The 21,578-nt window shown below is 68.2% G+C and overlaps 3 protein-coding genes across 4 annotated transcripts; 1 reads left to right on the top strand and 2 right to left on the bottom strand.

Moving 5' to 3' along the window:
• Positions 1-220: 220 nt before the first annotated feature.
• On the bottom strand, positions 221-2,271 carry LOC102565418 (gonadotropin-releasing hormone II receptor). Its single transcript, XM_006259914.3, has 3 exons — positions 1,738-2,271; positions 1,323-1,527; positions 221-1,085 (listed from the first exon to the last, which is right to left on the bottom strand). Exons 1-3 carry the CDS (start codon positions 2,269-2,271, stop codon positions 619-621), a joined length of 1,206 nt encoding a protein of 401 aa, XP_006259976.2. The 3' UTR covers positions 221-618.
• Positions 2,272-6,377: 4,106 nt separating this feature from the next.
• LOC132244256 (mesoderm posterior protein 1-like) lies at positions 6,378-9,137 on the top strand. Its single transcript, XM_059715373.1, has 2 exons — positions 6,378-8,219; positions 8,696-9,137. The coding sequence occupies exons 1-2, from the start codon at positions 7,356-7,358 to the stop codon at positions 8,822-8,824; spliced, it is 993 nt and encodes a 330-aa protein (XP_059571356.1). The 5' UTR covers positions 6,378-7,355; the 3' UTR covers positions 8,825-9,137.
• Positions 9,138-9,574: 437 nt separating this feature from the next.
• ANPEP (alanyl aminopeptidase, membrane) lies at positions 9,575-20,777 on the bottom strand. Of its 2 annotated transcripts, none has more exons than XM_059714478.1 (21): positions 20,405-20,777; positions 18,116-18,917; positions 17,451-17,593; positions 17,104-17,240; positions 16,855-16,981; positions 16,445-16,599; positions 16,167-16,280; positions 15,842-15,985; positions 15,374-15,439; positions 15,118-15,183; positions 14,610-14,782; positions 14,276-14,352; positions 13,845-13,978; positions 13,683-13,738; positions 13,391-13,538; positions 13,182-13,273; positions 12,704-12,814; positions 12,407-12,574; positions 11,189-11,329; positions 10,995-11,076; positions 9,575-10,753 (listed from the first exon to the last, which is right to left on the bottom strand). In XM_059714478.1, the coding sequence occupies exons 2-21, from the start codon at positions 18,727-18,729 to the stop codon at positions 10,601-10,603; spliced, it is 2,901 nt and encodes a 966-aa protein (XP_059570461.1). In that variant the 5' UTR covers positions 18,730-18,917; positions 20,405-20,777; the 3' UTR covers positions 9,575-10,600. The 2 variants fall into 2 exon arrangements, with proteins under 2 accessions (XP_059570461.1, XP_059570462.1); XM_059714479.1 differs by having other exon boundaries at positions 20,471-20,777.
• Positions 20,778-21,578: the final 801 nt, after the last annotated feature.

Genomic DNA, 21,578 nt, shown 5'->3' with positions numbered 1-21,578 from the left:
CGGACGACCTGACCCAGGCTCCACAGGCTGCCCGGGGCCGGGCCAAGGGGTGCCCCTGAGCCCCGGGCGCAGACGGGACGCGTGCCCCCAGCCCCAACGGGGCCAGCAGCTCAGCCCTGGGACCCCGATGCCGCGCCCAGCTCACCAACCCCCCCTTAAAGTCCTGCTGCCCCCGCCCCACCCCGAGCCACTTTCTGCGGGGCAAGAATCAGTCCCAACGTCTTTCATGAATATTTATGTAAAGGGAGGGGCCACGTCTATCCAAAAAGTGGCAAGGCAGGTGCCCCCGTCACCCCTGGGCTGGAGGGGGTGAGCCTGTGCACGGGGGTGCGGGGCCGGATTAGGGTTAACCCTGAAAACCTCCGGCCGGGCCTGATCCTGTCTCGTCCTCAGTGCCCCGCCAGGCTGCCTGTCCCAGGGGTCCCCCACCCCACGGCTGAGCCCGGACCCCGGCATTCCCCTCCGGCTCTCAGGCCTGTCCTTAGCCCCTCGTGCCGGTGCTGGGGGTCCGGGAGCTGGGGGTCGAGGAGGCTCCGCTTGCCCAGCCCTGTGCCCCAGCCCCGGGGACCCCGGGGAGCTGGATGCCAGCAGGGCCCCAGGCCGGCCCCTCGGGTGCGGTCACAGGGAGCTGCTGTGGAAGCTGCCGGCCCTGGGACCCAGGTCGGCCGGGGCGTCGGGAGCCTCGTGCCTCGTGCCCGGAGCTCCCCGCCGGGCCTGGATGGAGGAGGCCGAGCAGCGGAAGGAGCCCGTGGCCGGGGACGTGGGCTCAGCCCCCGGGGGCGGGCGATGCCCACAGGGCCAGCAGCATCGGGGCCGGTGGCGCAGGGGCAGGGTGAAGAGGCCGTAGGTGAGGGGGTCCAGGCAGGCGTTGAGGAGGCCGAAGATGAAGAGGAGGTGGGCAAGCGAGGGGGGCACGTGGCGCTCCATGGTGCGCGGGCAGAACCAGTACCAGAGCCCCAGCAGGTAGTACGGCGTCCAGCACAGCACGAAGGAGCCCACGATGGCCAGGCTCAGCCGCAGCATGCGCAGCCGTGCCCGCGGGATGTTGTTCCTCGAGCGCCGCAGTGGTGCCTCCTTGGAGGAGACTGCAACGGCAGACGTGGGCAGCCGTGAGCGGGGCACCGCCTGGACCGGCGCCCGCGGGCACCCGGCAAAGGCAGCTGATCCTGGGCAGAGGGACCAGCCTGGAGCTGTGGCCCTGGGGGTGCAGCCCTTGCTCTGGCATCCACGACCGGGTGCTACGGACCCTCCCTCTCCGGAGCGGAGCACCCGGCGGGGCTCCGGGCAGCCCCCCACACCATCCCCAGGGCCGCGGCACTCACAGAGGCTGGTGCCGGCGCGGCGGGAGATCTCCAGCAGGATGCGAGCGTAGCAGGTGACCATGATGAGCAGCGGGAGGAGGAAGAGGCCGGCGAAGCTGAGCATGTTGTAGAGGATCTCGTGCCAGCGCCGCGGGAAGCTGCCGTGGGTCGTGCACTGCGTGAAGTTCTGCGCGGCGCGGACGGTCACGGTGCGGAACAGGAACAGCTGCAAGCGGACACGGCGGTAGCCCCACGCCGGTGCCCACCCCACACCCTGGCCCTCGGGCCGCACGCAGGGGCGCGTGCAGGGGGTGGGGAGCCAGGCTCGCCTGGCGGAGGATGCTGGCATCTCCTGCCCCCGTGCCCATATGCACCCCGGGGGCCTCGTGAACCCGACCCGGGGCCGGGAGCGCGTGGAGGGGGCAGGGGCAGGTACCTGGGGGGCAGCGAGGGTGGCGCTGAGCAGCCAGGCGCCGTACAGCAGAAGCTGGTTGTGGCGGCGGGCACGGGCGATGGCCAGCGGGCGCAGGATGGCGGCCTGGCGGTCCAGGCTGATGACGACGGTGACAAAGGCCGAGGCGTACATGGCCAGCAGCTTGAGGAACATGAGCGCGCGGCAGGCCAGGTCGCCCGCGTACCACTGCACCGTGACGTTCCAGCCGGCGTCCAGCGGCATCACCACCACGGCCACCAGCAGGTCGGCAGCCGCCAGGTGCGCCAGCAGCACCCGCACATGGGACCGCCGTCCCCGCCGCCTGCCGCCGGCCGCCCGCAGCACCGCCGCGTTCCCGCCCGCCGCCAGCGTGAACAGCGCCAGCGTGATGCCCACGCGGGCCTGCGCCGCCGGCGAGAAGGTGGGCAGCCGCAGGGGCCCCGCGCTCCCATTGCCAGCCCCTGCCCCGCTGGCGTTCATCCTGGGGGCGCGCTGCGAGGGACACAGACGGCGTGCCAGCTCCCGGCCCTGCTCCATGCGCCAGGCCCCCGAGCCCCGGGGAGAGCTGGGCTGGGCCCCGGGGCGGTGGGCAGAGGTGTGGGGTGCCCCTGGGGAAGAAGCTCCCTATCCCCTCCTTGGAGGAGACACCCCTGGGCTCTGGGGTGGGGGCACAGGGGGGACGGGATGGGGTGACCCCCTCACCTCCAGCTGGCCTCTGCTGTCCGGCTGGGCTGAGGCCGCGGCTGGCTCGGGGGCTCGGTGGCCGCGGGACGATCCTGATCCTGCACCCACGGGGCCAGGAGGGTGGAGGCCGCAGCTGCGGCTGTCCCTGGGGTGGCACGCGGGGCTCTCCGGCAGCCGCCGCCGGGTGCCCTTGGCAGCTCATGTTGCTGCTTGACGTAACGGCCCCTTTGCAGAGCCCTGCACTGCGCCCACGTGTGCAGCCGTGCTCACGCACAGCCAGGTGCGCTCACACATGGTCACGCGTGCAGTCACACACGCTCTGCTGTGGCCACGCACAGCCGTGCGCAGTCACATGTGGTCACCCATGCGCTTGTACACAGCTGCAGCATGCACAACCAGGTGTAGTCGTGCATGGTTTCACGTGTGCCCTCACACACATGTAGCCATGCCCACACACAGCTGGGTGCTGTCACACGTGGTTGCGCATACACACATGCATTTGCATGTGCAGCCACACTCACCCACAGCCAGGTGCTGTCACACCTGGTTGCGCACGTGCATTCAAATGTGCAACCACATTAGCACAGATGTGTGCAGCCACATGCACGCACTCACATACACAGCTGTGCTCACCCACAACCCGGTGCAATCATTCACAGTTGCACATATGCACTCACACACCCGCTGCCACACTCACACCCAGCCACATGCAGCCATACACCAGCACACAGGCGTGCACACATGCATTCACACAGGCACAGCCGTGAGTGCAGTTGCACACAAAAGTACACGTACACCCAGTCAGGCTTGCACACACGTGGGGTTGCATGCACACGGTCTGACCCGTGCCATTGCACACACTCACATACACTCACCCACATGCACATGTGCACTCCCACATGGCCATGGGGGCTGCCATGTGTCCTGGTCCCCAGGGCCCCAACCGAGGGGCTGGCTGGGGGGGCACAGGCCTGTCCCCACAGCAGCACCCCACGAAACTCCCCGGCAGGCCCCACAGCCCAGGAGCCCGGCCCAGCACCGCCCCGGCCTTGGAGCCGTCCAGCCCCACATCCTACAGGGGCAAGGGCGGGCGGGCGGGCTCCTATTTGCACCTCAAAGCCCCCTTGCCCCAGGCAGGAGGAATGAGCCTGATTAGCCTGGGGCTTGGCGGTCATTAGCGCTGGAGCCCAGGCGGGGAGGGGGCCTGGCTCTGCATTAGCAGCCGCCTGCCAACCCCATTGACACTGGGCCTCCAAGCGCCTCTCCGGGGCCTGGGCTTTGGGAGGCCCCGGAGCCGAGACTGGAGCAGCAGTCCAGCACCCCGACCCCTGCCTGACACGGCTCTTGCCCGGCTCTGGGGCTGAGCTGGGCAGCGGGGCCAGACCGTCTTGCCCCCTCTCCTCAGCTGCTAGCCCCCAACCGGGACGGGGCACAAAGCTGGGGCACAGCCTGGCCTAGCCTGGAGCAGGGGGTACCCCGGGGCACCCCCAGCTTCTGCAGAGAAGAGGGGGCAGCTCTGACTTGGGGCAGCCCTCTCTGGTGTCCCAGGCGCTCCCGGGGGCTAGTTCACCCCCCCACGCGGGCAGCGAGGGCAGGGCCCCGAGCAGGAGGGCAAGCCGCGGGCCCCTCAGCGTGCTGGTGACCACCTGGTGCCTGCGCTGGGCGGGCAGGGCCATCCTGCCCCGGGTGCACAGGGTGCCACGGGGCAGGGAGGCGCCAGGCAGGCAAAGGACCCTGGAGCACCCCCTTCCCCGAGCTCCTGCTGGACTCAGCCCAGGAGCCCGGCGGCCAGTGCCCAGCACCAAGCATCGCCCGGCACGGCTGGCCCCGGCGAGGCGCCGGGGCAGTGCATGGGCCAGGCCCGAGGCAGGTGCTGAACAAAGCAGAGCCTGGACGTGGGGACACTCGAGCACAGACGGCCTCGGCCTTGATCCCCTCCTGTCCGGCCAGTGCTCCAGCCCCTGCCTGCTGTAGGGACAGGCAGGGTGGCAATGAAGGCCCCCCGCCGTCCCCCCAGGCTTGGCCCAGGCCAGCAGCCAGGTCCCCGGGCATGGCAGAGCGGCGGGGCAGGGGTTGTTATCCGGCCCCGCTCTGCTCCCTGCTGTGCTGCCCGTCGGTCCATCACACGCCCGCGATACCTCCAGGGCAATGAGCAGGCAGGGAGCTGGCTCCTGGATAAACCTGATCATGTCATGCCCGGCTCCGTGCCTCGGTTTCCCCATCTGTGAAGTGGGGCTAGAGCTTAGCTTACGTGCCCTGAGGGGGGCTCTGCCTGGCGCAGTTGGGCCCCAATCCCCGACCAGGCCTGGCTGTCACGTGCCCGATCCTGACCCCGGCGTTTTCCCAGCTGGGCTGCCCCCCTCGGCCCTCCCGCGGGGGACGAGATCCCCAGACCCAGGCAGCGTCCCGGGTGGGCAGCCGCTTAGGCCTGCGGTCGTGCATCCAGGGGAGCGGAGGTGTGAAGGGGCTGAGAGGGAGCCGCCAGCCCCGTTCCCAGGCCCGGCCCAGGTGTCACTCGACAGGACGGTGTGAAAGTTTCCAGGGAAACCCGGCGCTGCGGGGCTGGAAAGCAAAACAGAGCGGAGAAGGGGCTGCAGGGAACGGGGCGCAGCGGCCGCTTCCACCACCCCGGGGTGCGCGGACCCCACCACGAACGCAGGCGCGTGCACACGTGCAGGGCTTGAACTACACTTGGACTCTTGGAGGAGGCTGCAAAAAGACCTGGGCTGCCCCCCAGGATGCCCTAATGAAATCGGAGACCCCCCCAGGTCATGGTTTTCAAATCTTACAGGGGGGATCTCAGCTCTGACATGCGCTCAGCCCCCCGAGCTCCCCCGGCATTCGAACCCTGCGCACATGCCCCAAGGCGAGCGCCGTCCCGCACAGCTGAAGGGCTTTGCACGCTCAGTCCTGGCTGATGGAGCCCACGGCATCCCCGGCGTGGCCTGACGTGCTTCCACGCTGGGAGCACAAGCACCTGCCCCTTGCTCCTACACGCTCCCAATGCACAGGTAGAGAAACTGAGGCCCGGACGGAGGAAGGCTGGATCCTGGGCCCATGCACTGCGCTGGAGTGGGGCTTGGCTGAATCTCTTCGGACCCCTGGCACCCCGCCTGCCCTTCCCCGCTCCCAGCCCAGCCCCCTCTCATTAGCTGCTGCCCTCCCTGGTAATTAGACCTCTGGCCCCGGGGCAGGGCTCCCCTCCCCATGCCAGGACCCCGCCCGGCCCCAGGCCCCGAAGGCACCCGCTCCGCGCAGCCCCTGGCAGCCAGCCCCGGGGACCCCCACCGGGCTGGCGCTGACCCCTCCGGCCGCTACCCCCAGGCCCAGTACCATCTGGAATAAGTTATTCCTCCCGGCTGCTTATCTCCAGAGCTGCCGCTGCATATGCGCTGGGGCCGAGCCCAGGAGGGCGGTGGGCCGGCGACACCTCCCCGGCCCCCGTGGGGAAGCTGCACTGCAGCCCCCTCCCCTCCCTGCCCAGCCGCGTGTGGCCCCCCAGGCCCCGGCAGACTCCATCTCCCAGATCCAGCCTCAACCTGGCAGGTGCCGGCCCCCTCGGGTGGGCACAGAGCTTCCCCTACGAGCCCCACGGCCGAGCTCTCCCAGAGGGGCCTGAGCCCCTGGGGTCGGGGATGTGCCCTGGACACGGCCCCATTGCTCCCGGCCCCCTGGGAAGGTGACCCCACCAGGCTCGGGGACCCCTGGCAGCATGTCCCAGGGCGGGGGGACGTCTCTCCCCCCGCCACGTGCTAGGAGAAGGGGGTCGAGGACTCTGCCTGCAAGGGAAGAGAGGCAGAAGGGGGTATCTTGACCCCAAGGCGAAGGAGCTTTGAGAGGCGCCGATCCAGCCTCCTCTGGGAAGCCTCCGAGAGATCCCCCACCCAGGGCAGGCCGTGCCGTGGCTTGCACAGGACGTCCTTCCTGCGATCTAATCTCCGTCTCCGCTGCGGCCTGGAGCCGCCGCTTCCATCCGGGCCGGTCCCATCTGTCTACGGCAGCCGTCAGACACGCACAGACTGCCGCCGCGGCCCCTCTCCTCGCCTCCCTGCGAGCTCAACAGCCCTCCTTCTCTCGGCCTCTCCTCTAGGACCAGGATCCCGTGCGCTGCCTTTGGACCCCTCCGGCTTCAGCTCCTTCTAAGACGTGGAGCCCAGAACGGCGCGCAGCTCTCGCGCTGAGGCCTGAGCCGTGCCGAGCAGGGGGGCACCATCACCTCCCGTGCCCTGCACCGAACGCACCAGGCAGGAGGCAGCCCAGAGCTGCGGCGGCCTCTGTGCAGAATTGCACTGGCAGCTCCCCGGGGCCTGGGATGCACCGAGACCCCCAGGCCCCCTCTGCAGGGCTGCGCCCCGGCTCCCTGAGCTGCAGCGCCTTGCACCGAGCTTCATCCCGCTGGCCCCAGCACGGCCCTCCGCCCTGCCCGGGTCCTGCTGAAATCCTCTCCTCTCCCATCCTCCTGCCCGGGTCTATCGCCCCGGGGACCTAGCGTCCCGACTCCAGCAGCAAACCCGTTGAACAGCCCCAGCCCTGCACGTGCCACCAGGAAACCACGTCGAATGCAGGGCCCAGAGCCTGCCACGCCGCCCCCAGCACCCCCAGGGCAGGGGACGGGGGGACGGCTCGGGGCCGTGCCCTTGGGCCCAGGGGACCCAGCTATGGAGGGCACCGCGTGGGCAGCCGGGCCAGGGGCTGGTAAGGAAATTAGCAGCCCTCGGGGCATGTGAATTGCTCCCCGCACACTTCCCAGCTCGGGGAGGCAGCAATTAAGGGGCTGAGGAGTCAGAACCGACACCTTCGCAAATGGGCCCCCGTTCCCAGGGCCTCGGCCGGGCCCTGCGGCTTCTGACACCTCGGGCAGCCCGGGGAGGGGCGGCTTCACACCTCGGCCGGCATAAAGCCCAGGCCGGGGGCTCTCCGCACACAGCCCAGCCGCCATGGCCAGCGCTCCGGCCTCGCTCCTGGCCCCCAGCCTCTGCCTGCCGCCGGCCCCTGCCCTGCCGCAGCTCTGGGGCTGGGCCCCGGCCGAGTCCACCTCTCCGTCCTCCTCCTCCGACTCCTTCAGCTCCCCGCCGGCGCCGGCCCGGGACCCCTTCGTCGGCCACGGGCCCAGGCGGGCGCTCTCGCTGCCGGCCGAGCCCGTGGCGGCTCCGTGCCCAGGCCGCAGGGCCCGGGCGGGCTGCGGGGAGCCGCGGCGCAGTGCCAGCGAGCGCGAGAAGCTGCGCATGAGGACGCTGGCCCGGGCCCTGCGCACCCTGCGCCACTTCTTGCCGCCCACGCTGGCCCCGGCCGGGCAGAGCCTGACCAAGATCGAGACGCTGCGCCTGGCCAGCCGCTACATCGCGCACCTCTCCGCCATGCTGGGCCCGCGCCCGCCCGCCCCGCGCCGGCGCTGCACGCTCTGCCCCGCCGGGCTCGGCTGCTCGCAGGTGCCGGGGTTGGGGGCGGCATCGCCAGCGCTGCAGGAGCCGGCCGCCGAGCCCTGGGGCTCGCCCGAAACAGGGAGCCCGCCGGGGCCGGCCGGGTCCCAGAGCACGGGAGCAGGGGCCTGGGTCTCGCCCTCCTCGTGCTCCGAGGCGGGGACGCCCCCCGAGCCCTGCGGGGCCCAGCTGTGGGAGCCGGGGGCCTGGGTGTCACCCCCGCATTGCCCCGAGGCCGGCGCCCCCCTGGAGCTGCCCGAGCCCCCCGCCTGGATGCTCCCCGCCTTCTGCTCCGAGGCTGCAGCCGACCCCGAGCCCGACGGGACAGGAGCCGTGGATACGCGGCCGTGGGGCTCCCCCCCGCTCCCTGCCTGCTGCCAGGTAGGTCCTCGGCCGCCCGGCCTGGAGCAGAGACCCCGCTTCTGCAGGACGGTTCCCTCTCCACGACGCCCCCCCGCCCCAGCCACAGTGCCCAGGCTGCGCTGCCTGGGGCTGGGGAAAGGCGCTTGCCGCTGCCCAGACCTGGCCCTGGGGCTGCCGTGCCCCGCGGGGCGCTCGGGGCTGCACGTGGCTGGCTGCGGAGGGAGGGACCCGACCTGGCAGGGCGCGGTGCAGCCTGGGCACAGCCGGCACCAGGCCGGGCTCACAGCACCCAGCAGCTCGGCCAGGGGACTGGGAACGGGGCTCTTGCTGCTCTCCTCGGCTGGGCCGTGGGTTGGGGGTGAGCCCTGGGTGGGGGGCAGGTGCAGGGGAAGCGGGGACTGCCCGGGCATTGCCCAGGGTGTCCCCGTCGGGGCTGGGCGAGCGGCGGGAGGCTCCTGCCAGGCGGAGGGTTTAACAGGCGGTTTCTCTTTCAGCAGCAGGTGGGTCACATCTCCCCAGCCCGGGACAGCGCCCAGGTCCCCCACGGCTGCCCGCAGAGTGCCCAGGTCACCTACAGCCACCTCCAGAGCGCCCAAGCCTGGCCGCAGGAGTGGTGGAGCTGAGGGGAGCAGAGCGTGGGCCGCAGAGACCCGGGATCTCCACCGCCGGGTCCCTGCTGCCCCCAGGTCCCCCTGGAAACAAATGGCTCCTCATTAAACCTCGTTACTGCTGCACGCCCACTGGCTGGTCATTGCGGGGCTCTCCCGTGCGGGGCGGGGGGGACCCAGCATGCTGCCGGTGTCCCCGGGGCCACGCTGGGACAGCTGGGGCACAGAGCCACAGGCAGGGCAGCTGGGCCGGGTGCCCCTCCGGATCCGACCCTGCTTTTTCAGGGCTTCCCCCACAGAGGAAGGAGCTTGGGCGTGTCCTTCCCTGCAGCCCCCACAGCCGCCAGGCTTGACAGAGGGGGCTCCCCCTTTCCCCGGCCGGGGGTCCCCGCACCGCAGCTATGACGGTCCTGCACCGCGGGCCCATGCTCAGCGGGTGCAGCCTGCGCCCGGCCCCGCAGCTGGCGTCAGGACGCTGCGGGGTCCAAGGTGGGCACAGGGGCACGGGAGGCTCCGGGCTCCCACGCCCGCCCCTGCTGCAGCGCCCTGCAAGGGGGCCGTGCACCGGGGCCAGGGGAGAGCAGGCACTGCTGCGTACCTGCGCCAGCCCCTGCGTCAGCCTGTGCCCTTCGGCCGGGCCCCTCCGAGAGGCTCCCCCACAAGCCACGCAGGCTGCTCCCCTCCCTGCGGCGCAGCCCCGCTCCCCGCCCTTTGTGGTGGCCTGGCCGCCCGTGCCCCCGCGCCCGGCCCTGCTGCAGCCAGAGCTCAGCGCAACACTTTTATTTACAGGGTTGGCATTGCACCAAGTACTGTACAGCGCGGGCGCGGAGCTGGCCCGACTCCCCTCGCCCTCCCATCGGAGAGGGCTTCATAGGGGTACGCGAGCCCCCCAGGGCAGGCGCTGCAGCACGGGCCGCAAAGCATCATGAGAACCAGGAGCTTGGGCAGTGCAAAGCATTGTGGGAGCATGGCCAGGGACTCCCAGGCAGTGCAAAGCATTGTGGGAATGTGGCTGAGGATTGCAGGCAGTGCAAAGCATTGTGGGAGTGTGGCCAAGGACTCCCAGGCAGTGCAAAGCATTGTGGGAGCATAGCCAGGGACTCCCAGGCAGTGCAAAGCATTGTGGGAGCGTGGCCAGGGAATCCCAGGCAGTGCAAAGCATTGTGGGAGCGTGGCCAGGGACTCCCAGGCAGTGCAAAGCATTGTGGGAATGTGGCTGAGGATTGCAGGCAGTGCAAAGCATTGTGGGAGTGTGGCCAAGGACTCCCAGGCAGTGCAAAGCATTGTGGGAGCATAGCCAGGGACTCCCAGGCAGTGCAAAGCATTGTGGGAGCGTGGCCAGGGAATCCCAGGCAGTGCAAAGCATTGTGGGAGCGTGGCCAGGGAATCCCAGGCAGTGCAAAGCATTGTGGGAATGTGGCCAGGGACTCCCAGGCAGTGCAAAGCATTGTGGGAATGTGGCTGAGGATTGCAGGCAGTGCAAAGCATTGTGGGAGTGTGGCCAAGGACTCCCAGGCAGTGCAAAGTATTGTGGGAGAGTGGCCAGGGACTCCCAGGCAGTGCAAAGCATTGTGGGAGCATGGCCAGGGATCGCAGGCAGTGCAAAGCATTGTGGGAGCGTGTCCGTTATGGGGGCTCAGGGAGGCTCCCGGGGCCGGGGGAGGCTGGGAGCAGGGGTGGCAGCCCCGGGCTGGGGCCCCGGGGAGCGGAGCTGGGGTACCGCAGCCCCCCGGGACCTGCCCCGCTTGCCACCTGCAGCGTGAGGCCGGGTCTGGGGTGGCGCTGGCCCCGTTAGCTGGCCTCGCTCTTGAACCAGGCCAGCACCGGCTGCTTGTTCTCTTGTACCCACTTGATGTTGGCCTTGGTGCGCTCCAGGGCCTGCTCCAGCGCCCGCGTGCCCGAGCCGAAGCCCACGTTCATGTTGTCTGCCTTGAACTGCTCCAGCTGCGGGAAGCGGGGGGCAGGCGTCAGTGGGGGAAAGGGGAGGGGAGGGGAGGGAGATGGCAGCAACCCCACCTGGGACCCCAAGCCTAGAGCCAGCCCAAGGGGCCAGGCTGCAGGGATGCCTGGGCAAGGGTCACGCCGGGTGCACAGGCACCCCCCAGTACCCAGGGCTGGGCTGGGCTGGGCTGGGCTGGAGGGGCCCCGGGACCACCCCACCTCTCCCCGCCCGGACAGGCCTCACCTCCTTCAGCTCGAACTCGGTGGAGAAGCGCCGCGTCACGGACTGGATCAGGCCAGAAAAGGAGAAGGAGCCCCCGCCGTACCTGCCCGGGGCAGAGGCAGGCTGAGCCGGGCACAGGCGAGCCCAGGGGCACCATGCGCCCACCCCCTCCTGCCCCTGCCCCCCCACGTTCCCCATTGCCCCGTTGTCCTCACTGCTGGAACAGCGTGGCCCAGTTGCCGCGGATGAAGTTCCAGGCCAGGGTCTGGCCCACCACGTTGCGGGCAATGCTGTTGATGGTGGACGTGGCATCCTGCTTGCGGATCTTGGAAGGGTCCAGCGCGTACTCCAGGTACCTGGGGCGGGGGCGGCTGTCAGGGCACGGTGGGGATGCGGCAGGCACAGGGCCATGGGCACTGCCCCCCACCTAGTCAGAGTATCCCAGGGCTGTGGGGCTGGCAGGCAGCTGCAGGGTCACATCCAGCCCCAGCCCCGACAAACCCTGTGTGCGGCCTCGAAGCCACACGACAGTCACCCCTGACAGCCCCAGGCATCGCCCCCGCCTCTGCCCCTGCCCCTGCCCCCAGGAAAGCAGAGGAGCTGTGGCTGCCAACATCCTGATGCTGCCAGGGGGGTCGTGGATGCTAAAGAGAGCCCAGGCCAAGGCTGTGCCCCCGCTGCAAAAGAAGGCAACCCCCCTGCCCAGTCCAGACCAGTTTAAGCAGGGGGGAAATCCCTTCCTGCCTCCAGTGCAGTGTGGGGCCGAGCCTGAGTGCGGGGGCAAGACCCTCCAGCCGGGACCCTGCGGGAACGCTGGCACAGCCCAGCCCCAGCCGGGGCTGCAGAAACACCCAGTGCCTCTGGGGGAGGATTAAAACCCCCTGACACATGGGGGGGGGGTGCGGGGGCAACCAGCAGAGCCCGAAGCCTGGGAGATCCCCGCAGCAGAGCACAGGCATCGCTGCACCCAGATCATCCCACTCAGTGCCCGTCCAGCTTCTCCTTGAATCCTCCCCTCCCCTGGCGTCTCTCCCCCGGCAGCTCTGCTCTGACAGCAAAGCGTTTCCTCATCTCCAACTAAACGTGCTCTGCTGCAAGTTCAAGCCGTGGTTCTCTGCGCCGAGAGAGGAGGTGCTTTCCCACCTCTCCCTGGCATCCCTGCAGACTGCTCTCACGTCCCCTCTCCAGCGCCACTTCCGCAAGCTGATCATACCAATCTCTTTCTGCCTCTCCTTGCGTCACTTAGCCCCCCCAGCCCTCGATCACCTTTTCACCACCTCTCTAACTCTCCCGTGTCCTTTATCAAACGTGGCACCCAGAGCTGCCCCGTGCTCTAGAGGCCTGGCCGGTGCCCAGCAGCGAGGCATCACGCCCTCCGGTGCCTTGCGCCCCGTGCTCCCACGGACATGGCTCCTGGGCAGGCGCATCCCCACCTATTGAGGATCCAGGGCTCCTGGCTGCAGGCCAGGGCAGAGCGGAGCTTGTCAGCCTCGGCCACGACGGGGGCCTCGAGGAACATCTGCCAGCCGAAGGCCCAGGCCGCCTCGCCGCCCGTGGCGATGGCGCTGCAGTAGATGGAGGAGCGCAGGTTCGGGTGGATGCTGCGGGGGGAGGACACGGAGCCAGCTGAGCCGGGGCAGGGGGAGTTCAGGCTGCGTGGGGTGCACAGCCTGGCCCCCACCCCCTCGCACCCCAAGGGGGGCCTGGCCCCAGCCCTGGGAGGCACTCACGGGTTGTTCGTGGAGTTTGCCTTCCACTGGTCGAACAAGGCGGTGGCCAGCTCCAGGCACTCGGGGATGCCGTAGGAGCAGGCCGTGCTGATGGCGTTGATCTCGTTGTACCTGGCAGGAAGCGGCAGCGGAGTCAGGGCCTGGGACCCAGCAGCCCCTATGGAGTGGGGCGGGGACCCTACCGGGACAGACCCCGGTCCCGGGGGCACCGCGCAGCACAGGTTGGATGGGGCAGCACAGGGGCTGGGGTCCAGAAGCCTGGTGAAGGCACCGCAGTGCATGGGCTTTGAGCCTGGGCAGGGAGAGCCCGGCCCCCCGGCCCTGACAAAGCTATATCCCTGCTGTCCCTACAGCAGGGACAGAGGTGGGAAAAATGGGCAGGGGTCCCTGGAGCCCCCCTGAGGCAGCAGCAGTGGAGCCCAGCCAGCCCATGGCAGGGCGTGGAGGGTCCCAGCCCTGCCCCACCTCCTGCACTCACTGGTCCATCAGGCTTTCCGGGATGGTGGTCCAGTTGCTGGTTATGGTCTTGTAGTGCTTGAACAGGGGATTCACCTGCTTCTGGACATAGCTCTGTGTGGAGAGCGCAGTGTCAGCCCTGCTGCCCCAGCCCGAACTCCTGCGTGCTCTGCAGACCCTGCAGCTCACACCCCACGGGAGCTAGCGGGCAGGATGGAGAGGGGTCCCCACCTGCATGGGCCCGAAGACCTCGCTGCGGTCGAACATGAGCTGGAAGTAGGCCAGGTTGTTGAGGGCGGCAGTCCAGGGCAGGTACTCGGTCTCCTTTTGCAGGAACCGTGTCGTGTTCAACGCCAGCTCCACCTGCACGTACTTTGCCCTGTTGTGGGGAGACCGCAGGGCTCAGGCACCAGCTGATCCCACCAGCAATCCTGCCCCGGGTCCCTGCAGCTGCTTGGGGAGCCAGGCCAGGCAGGATGTGGCTCAGGTGGGGGGCACAGAGGGCTGTCACCCCATCTCTCACCTAGCCAGGTTGAAGGCATCGTCGATGATCTGGGCACGGTTAATCACCGGGATGACCTGGGAGACAGACACGGTCACACAGGGAGCAGGAACAGGGCACGGTCCCAGCTGGCTTCCCCTGCAGCCGCTGGGGCTCCACACAGCCAGGGCCAGGCCCCAGTACCTGGTGGTCACTGCTGAGCTGGGCGAGGAGCCGGTTCCAGTTCTGCGTGTCGTAGTTCACCCGGAAATACCCTTTAACATCGAGGTTGAGTAGGAGCCAGTTGGCCTGCAACACCTGGAAGGATGGATTCGTGGCTGGGGGAGGAGCAGACGGGGTGTTAGGCACCAGGACCTGCAGCAGAGACCCCCCCCGCACCCAGGGCCACGTCCCCACCCCACAGCCGCCGCTCCCCAGTCCCTCTCTTGCTGCCCTTGCCAGCGTGTCTCAGGGGAGTGCCAAGGGGGAAATGCCCCCAGTAAGGCTCTGCAGCCTCTGGAAATGCAGTTTGGTGCTGGGGCACCCTATACCCGCTCTGGTGCCTGACCCCATGCCCCCACCCTACCCACTGCTGCAGCACCCGGTGCCCACAGCCCAGCCCGCAGTGGTGGTACCTGTGGTCTGCGTGAGCCAGTACGTCTGTTCTGCGCCAGTGGTGGTCTTCCATGTGATGGGAACGATCCAGGTGTACCTGTGCCAGGCAGACAGACAGGTGGGTGACTGATGGCTACGGCCTCACCCCAGGATTGGGGCTTCCCTGCCACCCCCCAGTAAGACCCACCCCTGGGCTGCTGCTGCTCTCACCACCCCATGGCTCCAGGACTGTCCCGCCCCAGGCTGGCAAGATGCTCAGGGAGGGGGTCTCATGAGCGGTCTCACGCCCCCCAGGGTGCTCAGGGGGGGCAAAGGACCATCCTCCCCAGTGCGGGGCCGCAGGGGTTCACTCACTGGAACTGGGAGGGCCGATCCACCACAGACGTGGGGTCCAGCAGGAAGTGCTTCTGCGAGATGCTCCCTGTGGTGGTGTCCACGGTGACCATGGGGAAGCCCATCTGCAGCGTCCAGCGGTCCATGATGTTCTTGATGGAGTCAGGCAGGCTGAACTTGTCTGCGTCGACCACCTGCCCCAGGCACGGAGCAGGGGTGAGGATCAGTGCCCGCGCTCGGCCCAACCCACATGGGGCACAGAATGGGGCTGCCCAGCTCCTGCCCCCCACCCCACCCTCTGCTATAGGGGATCCAGGCAGCAGAGCCCCGGGCGAAGCCCTGCCTGGCACCCCATGTGCACACCAGTGCTTTGCATGCCTATATCAGCATGCAAGGGAATTGAGGCCCATGTGCGAGAGGTCTCGCTCTGCCATGTGCTGGCAGCCATGTAGCATTTCAGAGCGACATCGCTGCCAGACACAGATGACCCGGCAGGCAAAGTGCGGGCTGGGGGGGGAACAGGACATACCCTCTGCAGGTGAGTCCACAGGTCATTGTAGACGGTGTTCCCGTACTCGAAAGTATGCAGGTAGGACTAGGAGACAGAGCAACACAGACGTGAGACAGAGCTCCCTTCCCCTCCCCACCGCCAGGGCCTGGCACCCCTGGGTAAAGCCCATGAACCAGGGTGGAGGCAGCGTCAGCACCTCCACTCCAGCCAGCCCCGGGTCTGGGACCCCTCTGTACCGGCACCGCAGTCCCCACAACCCCCCGGGGACCCTTACCTGCAGCCCCCTCTTGAACCGCTCCTCAGTGAGGAAGGCAGAAAGCATCCGTAGCACTGACGCTCCCTGCAAAGAGCAGAGCCCGGCTGTGAGCACAGCGCCAGGGGCAGGGGCAGCGACAGCTCAGCCCAGCCCAGGCCTCCCAGTGACCCCGCAGGGTGGCACTTGAACCCCAACAGTGACTCTGGCCCCCAGAGGCAGAACGGTGCCCTCCAGCTGTGTTAGCATCTGGCAGCTCCCAGCACCTGGCTGCTCCCTGGCTGCCGGTGCTACAGACGCAGCAGGATGCCCTGGAGCTGCTCTCTGCGAGCTCCTGGAATGGTTTGCCCTGAGCCACGCTGCCCCAGCTCCATGGTCCGTGGCCGGATCCAGGGGGGTGGACTGTGAGCATGCGCCATCCCCTCTGTACCCATCTTCCAGCTTCCTAGATGCGCCTGTGCCATTGCTTGGCCCCGGTGTGGGCCTGACCTTGCTGTAGGAGATGGAGTCGAAGACCTCGCTGATCTGGGCAGGGGTATTGATCTCGTCCTCTTGGAAGGTGAGGGGGTGGGAGGAGGCCAGCGCGTCCACCTCCATCACACGGTACACATCGTTCAGCACCATCAGGTCCTTCTGCAGGAGCAGGCAGAGGGGTCGGGTCAGGGCCAGTGCCTGAGCCCCGGGGCAGACATCCTGCCAGCACCTGCATCTGGCGGCCACGGGCAGCCCCAGTTCTCCCCCTCTGCCCACGGCAGCCCCCCCGGGAGGGGGCTCTGAGCCCCGCGGGGCTGGCGGGGGGTCCAGGCTGACTTACGATTCTCCAGGTGGGCTGGGCGGCGTCAGCCCCCAAGTACTCCACGTAGGAGGCAAAGCCCTCGTTCAGCCACAGGTCATTCCACCAGCGCAGGGTCACCAGGTTCCCAAACCACTGAGGACAAGGAAAGGCAGTGGGGGGTCAGTCCTGGGCCCCGATAAACACACAACCCAGAGTCCTCATCCGGCTGTGCCACGTGCCCCCCAGGACCATCACTGCAGGGGGTCACTGTGCCCCCAGTCCCACAGGGAAGGATCTAGCCCAGGTGGGGCAGGCACCTGGTGGGCGATCTCGTGGGCAATGACGGTGACCACGCGCTCCTTGTTGCCGATGGAGGAGAAATTCGAGTCGAAGAGTAGCGAGTTCTCGCGGTACGTCACCAGTCCCCAGTTCTCCATGGCGCCCGCGTTGAAGTCGGGCAGTGCCACCTGATCTGGGACACGGACCCACCTCGATCACTTGACAGGCTCCATGGGACCCCCCCAACCGCAGGACAACATCCATGGGACCCCCCACCCACAGGACAGCCTCCACAGGATCCCATACACCCATGAGACAGCCTCCACGGGACACCCACCCACAGCACGGACCCCACCGGACCCCACCCGCCCACAGCACCACCCACCCATATTGAGTGCAGGCGGCCCCCAGTGCCCACGGCCACGTGCCAGCCCCATGCGGTGCTCACCAGACTTGGGCAGGGGGTACGGCGTGTTATAGTGTTTCTCGAAAAAGCGCAGGATGGGCCCGGTGACTTCGAGCGCGTAGGCGCCCTGCCCCTCCGCGATGGCATTGGGCCGGCCCCAGATCCGGACCTGTCACGGAGGGGAAGGGTTGGGCTCAGCGGAGGCTGGCAGCACCCGGGGCCCAGGCCCTGAGCCAGGACCCCCTGCCAGCCAGAGGCCCCAGGCCACCCACCCCCTCCCTCCCTCCCTACCAGGAGATTATCCGTCTGGTTGTCGACGCTGGTGAACTCGCTGACGATGAAGGCCAGCAGGTAGGTGGACATCGGGGGTGTGCGATGGAAGGTGACAACTTCCCGCATGACACCATCGACGACTTGCTGCCTGGAGCCTGCGAGACGAGCAGTGAGGTGGGTGTAAGAGGAGACCCCCTGCTTCCCGTGGGCCTCTATGACTCTCCCGCCAGCCACGGGGCAGGTCTGGCCACCCTGCAGCGAGGGAGGAGCCGCATGGCAGCTGGGGAGCTGCAGGCTGCCGGGGGGGCTTCCCCACGAGCATGAGGCCCAAACCGCGTCCACCCCGCGTCCTCAGTGCCACTCACTCTGTGGGAGCATGTTGGAGAGTGCCTTGTGGTTGACTGGGTAGATGAGCGTCACCTCGAACGTGGCTTTCATGGCCGGCTCGTCGAAGCAGGGGAAGGCCTTCCGTGCGTCTGCCGCCTGCATCTGTGTTGTGGCCACCACCCTGACGGCCACCGCGGCTCATGAGGGGGTGCCGTGGACATGCCATGCTGCACCGTGTCCCGCTATGACCCCCACGCCATGGCCTGGCAACCCCCTCCCCCACCTGGACCCCCTGCCAGCCATGCTCAGGGGAGCTGGCGGTGTCCCGGCAAGGAGGGGGATGGCAGCCAGCCTGGGCACGCAGCGGCATGTGCCACGTGCGGCTGCAGCCTGCTGGCACCCGCTCCCCAGCTGTTTGCACCCCCTGGGCAGGTGAAGGGGGGAAACTGGGAGCTTCACGCACCCTCTGCGCCCCCAGCCCCCTCCTGGGACCTGGCCCCGGGAAGAGGGTCAGGGGTCAGGCGCAGAACAGGGGTGCAGGGGGCTGAGGCTGGGGGCATGAAGCCCCAGTCCCACACCCTGCCCTGCCGGCACTGCACATTGTGGGGGGCCTTGCATCCCAGGGGCTCCCCCATCCTAGCCCATGGCAGGAGCTGGCTGCCCCCGAGCACAGGCACCTCTGGCCAGCGCCAGCCCCACCTACTTCGTGACGTTGCCTTCCATGTATTCGCTACGGTAGAACCCGGCCAGGTCGTCGGCTAGCTCCCCCACGAAGGTGCTGAACAGCTGGTACCGGCGGCCTGCCACCAGCGGCTCCATCAGCGTCAGCACCAGGTACTCGGTTTCTGGCTCCAGCCAGCTCCGGTTGATGGCGGGCGTGTGGGCACCGTCGAGGCCTTGCAGGGAGGCGAGGAAGCTGCCCTGGTTCGTGTAGTTGAGCTTCTTGCTGTGCAGCAGCACGAGGTTGGTGGCGGTCTGGCACTGGAAGATCACGGTGCTGTTGCCCTTGAAGATGTAGAGGCCCTGGTCATTGGGCTCCAGGAAAGGTTGGAGCGTCACCGTGTAGTTCAGCGGCTTCAGCGAGTCAGGCAGCCGCCAGCGGTTCCAGGGTTGTTGGGGCCCGCTGGGGCCTGAGGTGGGTGGCGTGGTGGACGCGGCCCCGGAGGGGGTGGTGCTGGGCACGCTGACGGCAGCCGTGTTGCGGTTCTTCTCCTCCGAGTACACCACGGACAGGGCGATGATGGTGGCCACGGCGCCGATGCCCAACACAATGCCTACGATGCCCAGCGTCTTGCTGATGAAGAACCCCGCGGCCATGGCAGAGCTGGCGTGGGCACAAGTAAGAGGCAGCTGCGACCCAGGTGCTGGCTTTTATCTGCGGGTTCCAGGCAGGTTTATGAGCCCTGGGTTAATGGGTGAGTAATTAAGTGGCTGGAGGCTGGGGAGCCATCCCCCCCCCCCACCTGGCAGCAGCACGTGGGCAGCGAGGCCTCGGCGGACAGCACCTGTTGGAGAGAATAGGCAGGGTCAGCTCCTCCCCTGCCTCAGTTTACCAGCAGGGCCAAGACGAATTCACCTGTGCCCTGCTGGTGGGGGGTGGCCCCGCTTGACCCATTCCCAACCAAGCTCCTGCAGAGCCCCGCCAGGCAGCAAGGGAGCCGGCCAGAGCGAACGCTCTGGACCAGCCGGGCCGAAGCTCCAGAGGCTGCAGCCCAGGGCCCTGTGCCCGCCCAGGCCGTGGGGCAATTCAGAGCAGCCCCGGCCGTGTCCTGACGGTCTGCGACTTCCCGCAGCTGGAGGCCATTTGGGCTGCGTGGAGGCGGCGCTGGGCAGCTGCTCAGAGCAAACTCCACGCTTCTCCCCGGCACAAAGCCCCTGTCCCAGCCCCCACGTCCCCGGTGCTCCTGGACTTTGCGCCTGGGGCAGCTCCAGCCCCGCACGGGTCACTGGGGGCCAGGTGCCAGGGAAGCCCTCCTTGCTCCCAGCCAGCCACTCCCGGGGCCTACCCCTGGGGCCTGTCCCTGCATGGAGCAGGGCAGGGGATGGCTTTGCACAACAAAGCACCACAAGATCCGGGGGAAATGGCTCCACCAGCCCCTGCTGCTGTCAGGGGAAACGGCCCCCTCCCGGCCATATCCGGAGCCAGGAGCAACCCCAGGTAGGAGGAGGTGGAGGGGTCGTGCCCTGGGCTCCCCGCCCCCCTTCCTGCTTCCCACAGCCACGGTGCCCCCGATGCGCACCAAGCTCCTGTCTCTCTCTGCACCTCGCTGCACACACGCTCACACGAATGCGCCACAGCCCAGGTGTGCCCAAACCACACCCAAGCAGGCCCAGACGGCCAGAGTGCCGAGCAAACCGTGGGGCACACACGGCCCCACACCAGAACAAATGCACGCCCAACAGCTCTGTGCACATGCACACGCCTCCTCCCAGCCGCAGGTACACACATGTGCAATCACACACAGGTACACACACCCCTCAGCCACAGGCACACGTGCAAACTTATGTACACATACAAACACACATGCATGCGCACATCTCAGTACAAACACAGGCACACATACCCATACAAATGCACACGCACACACCCCTCATAGACACAGGCACACATGCACATGCAAACACACGGGCACACGCACATCCCTCAGCCATAGGAACACACGTGTGCACACACGCCCCCTCCCACCCACAGGCACCTGCTAAACCCCCCCAGAGCCCCTAGCCCTCAGCACACAAGAACATGCCCCCTTGACCACACAAAGCCATGCTTTCCCCAGACTGCACCCGGGCACAGATGCACGCGCCCCCCCCGTCCTCTTTTGCATGCCCCCCTGTGCCCAGGACCCCAGGCACATGCAGCCACCCCAAAGCCAGATGCACGCACACAAAACACGCCGCCTGTTACCCACCGGAGCTTGGAGCCGGAGCACTGCAGGCGTGTGCCAGGGGCAGCTCTGCCAGGCTGCAGCTGGAGCAGGAGGCTCCCACTCACCTCTGTGTGGTCAGCTCTGGGTGCGCTGCTCACGGGTGCCCTGGTCTGAGCTGGGAGTGGCCTCACCTGCTCACGGTGCTCTGGGCTGGGCTGGAAGCAGCCTCACCGGGAGTGTCGCTGGCTCCGAGAGTGCCTCTGTCGCTGGCTCTGCTGTTCCAGGGAGCTTCCTCTTCTGAGGGCTCCAGGAAAAGTAACCTGAACCCTTAACCCGTCCGTCACCTTAACCCCTAGACTGCTGGCCGGGCACCACCCTTGGGAAGCTCGCAGCCCTCGAGGCCCAGGCAGGGCGGTAGGCCTGGCGCACACATGTGCAGGGCTGCATCACCCAGTCCTGGCTGAGCTGGGCTCTGCTGGTCACCGCTGGGCACTGGACTGACTCGATGCCCTGGAGCGCGGCCCCTCTGAGCAGGAAAGGCACCGCCCAGGGCTGGCCCGGCCCCCGCAGGCGCCCAACCGCACATCTGGAAGACATTTGTGCAGGGGAGCAAGACGCGAGTGAAACTGCCACCGCCCCAGACGTGCGGTTGTGTCGGCGACAGCGTGGCCCGCGGCTCCAGCCCCAGGGCCCAACCCGGAGCCTCGGGACAGGGACACCAGCTCCCCCAGCCCTGCCTGTGCCTGGGGCCCCTGGGACCGACCTTCAGGGCCTCAGCAGCACCCGGACGGCTTGTGCTGCACGTCCGTGCCCAGCTCCGCTCTGCCCCAGGCCTGCCAGGACACACGGTCACCAGGCCCTTGGGGACTGGAGGCACCCCACCCCCTCGGCCCGGGCCAGCCCTGCCGCCTCTGCTGCAGATGTTGGCCTGGGGGACTGACCAGCTGTGACCTCAGCCTCCCAGCCAAGGGCTCCTCCCAGCCTCGGACCAATCCCTAGGAAGGCTCAGGGCTCTGCCGGGCATTCAAGAGAACCGGCCCTGCAGGGCTTGGAGTGGGACTGGGACGGCAGGATGACGAGCAACTCCTGTCCAGGCGGGGCCATGGTGTGCGGGGCTGGCTCCTGGCATGGGAGCAGGTAGGAGCTGGCCCTCGGGCACCGCCGCACCCTGAGGCCAGGAAAAGACCCAGGCACGGTGGCGCCAGGAGGCTTACAGAACAAAGCTGGGCCTGGCGCCAGCCCCCAAAGCAGCCACTTGAGAGGGCTGTGGCATGGGGCAAGGCGGCCTGTCCCCTCTGT

The sequence above is a fragment of the Alligator mississippiensis genome, chromosome 11, assembly GCF_030867095.1.
Source record: "Alligator mississippiensis isolate rAllMis1 chromosome 11, rAllMis1, whole genome shotgun sequence".
NCBI classification, from domain to species: Eukaryota; Metazoa; Chordata; order Crocodylia; family Alligatoridae; genus Alligator; species Alligator mississippiensis.
Note: the sequence above shows the minus strand (reverse complement) of the source record. Positions and strands in the feature narration are given on the sequence as shown.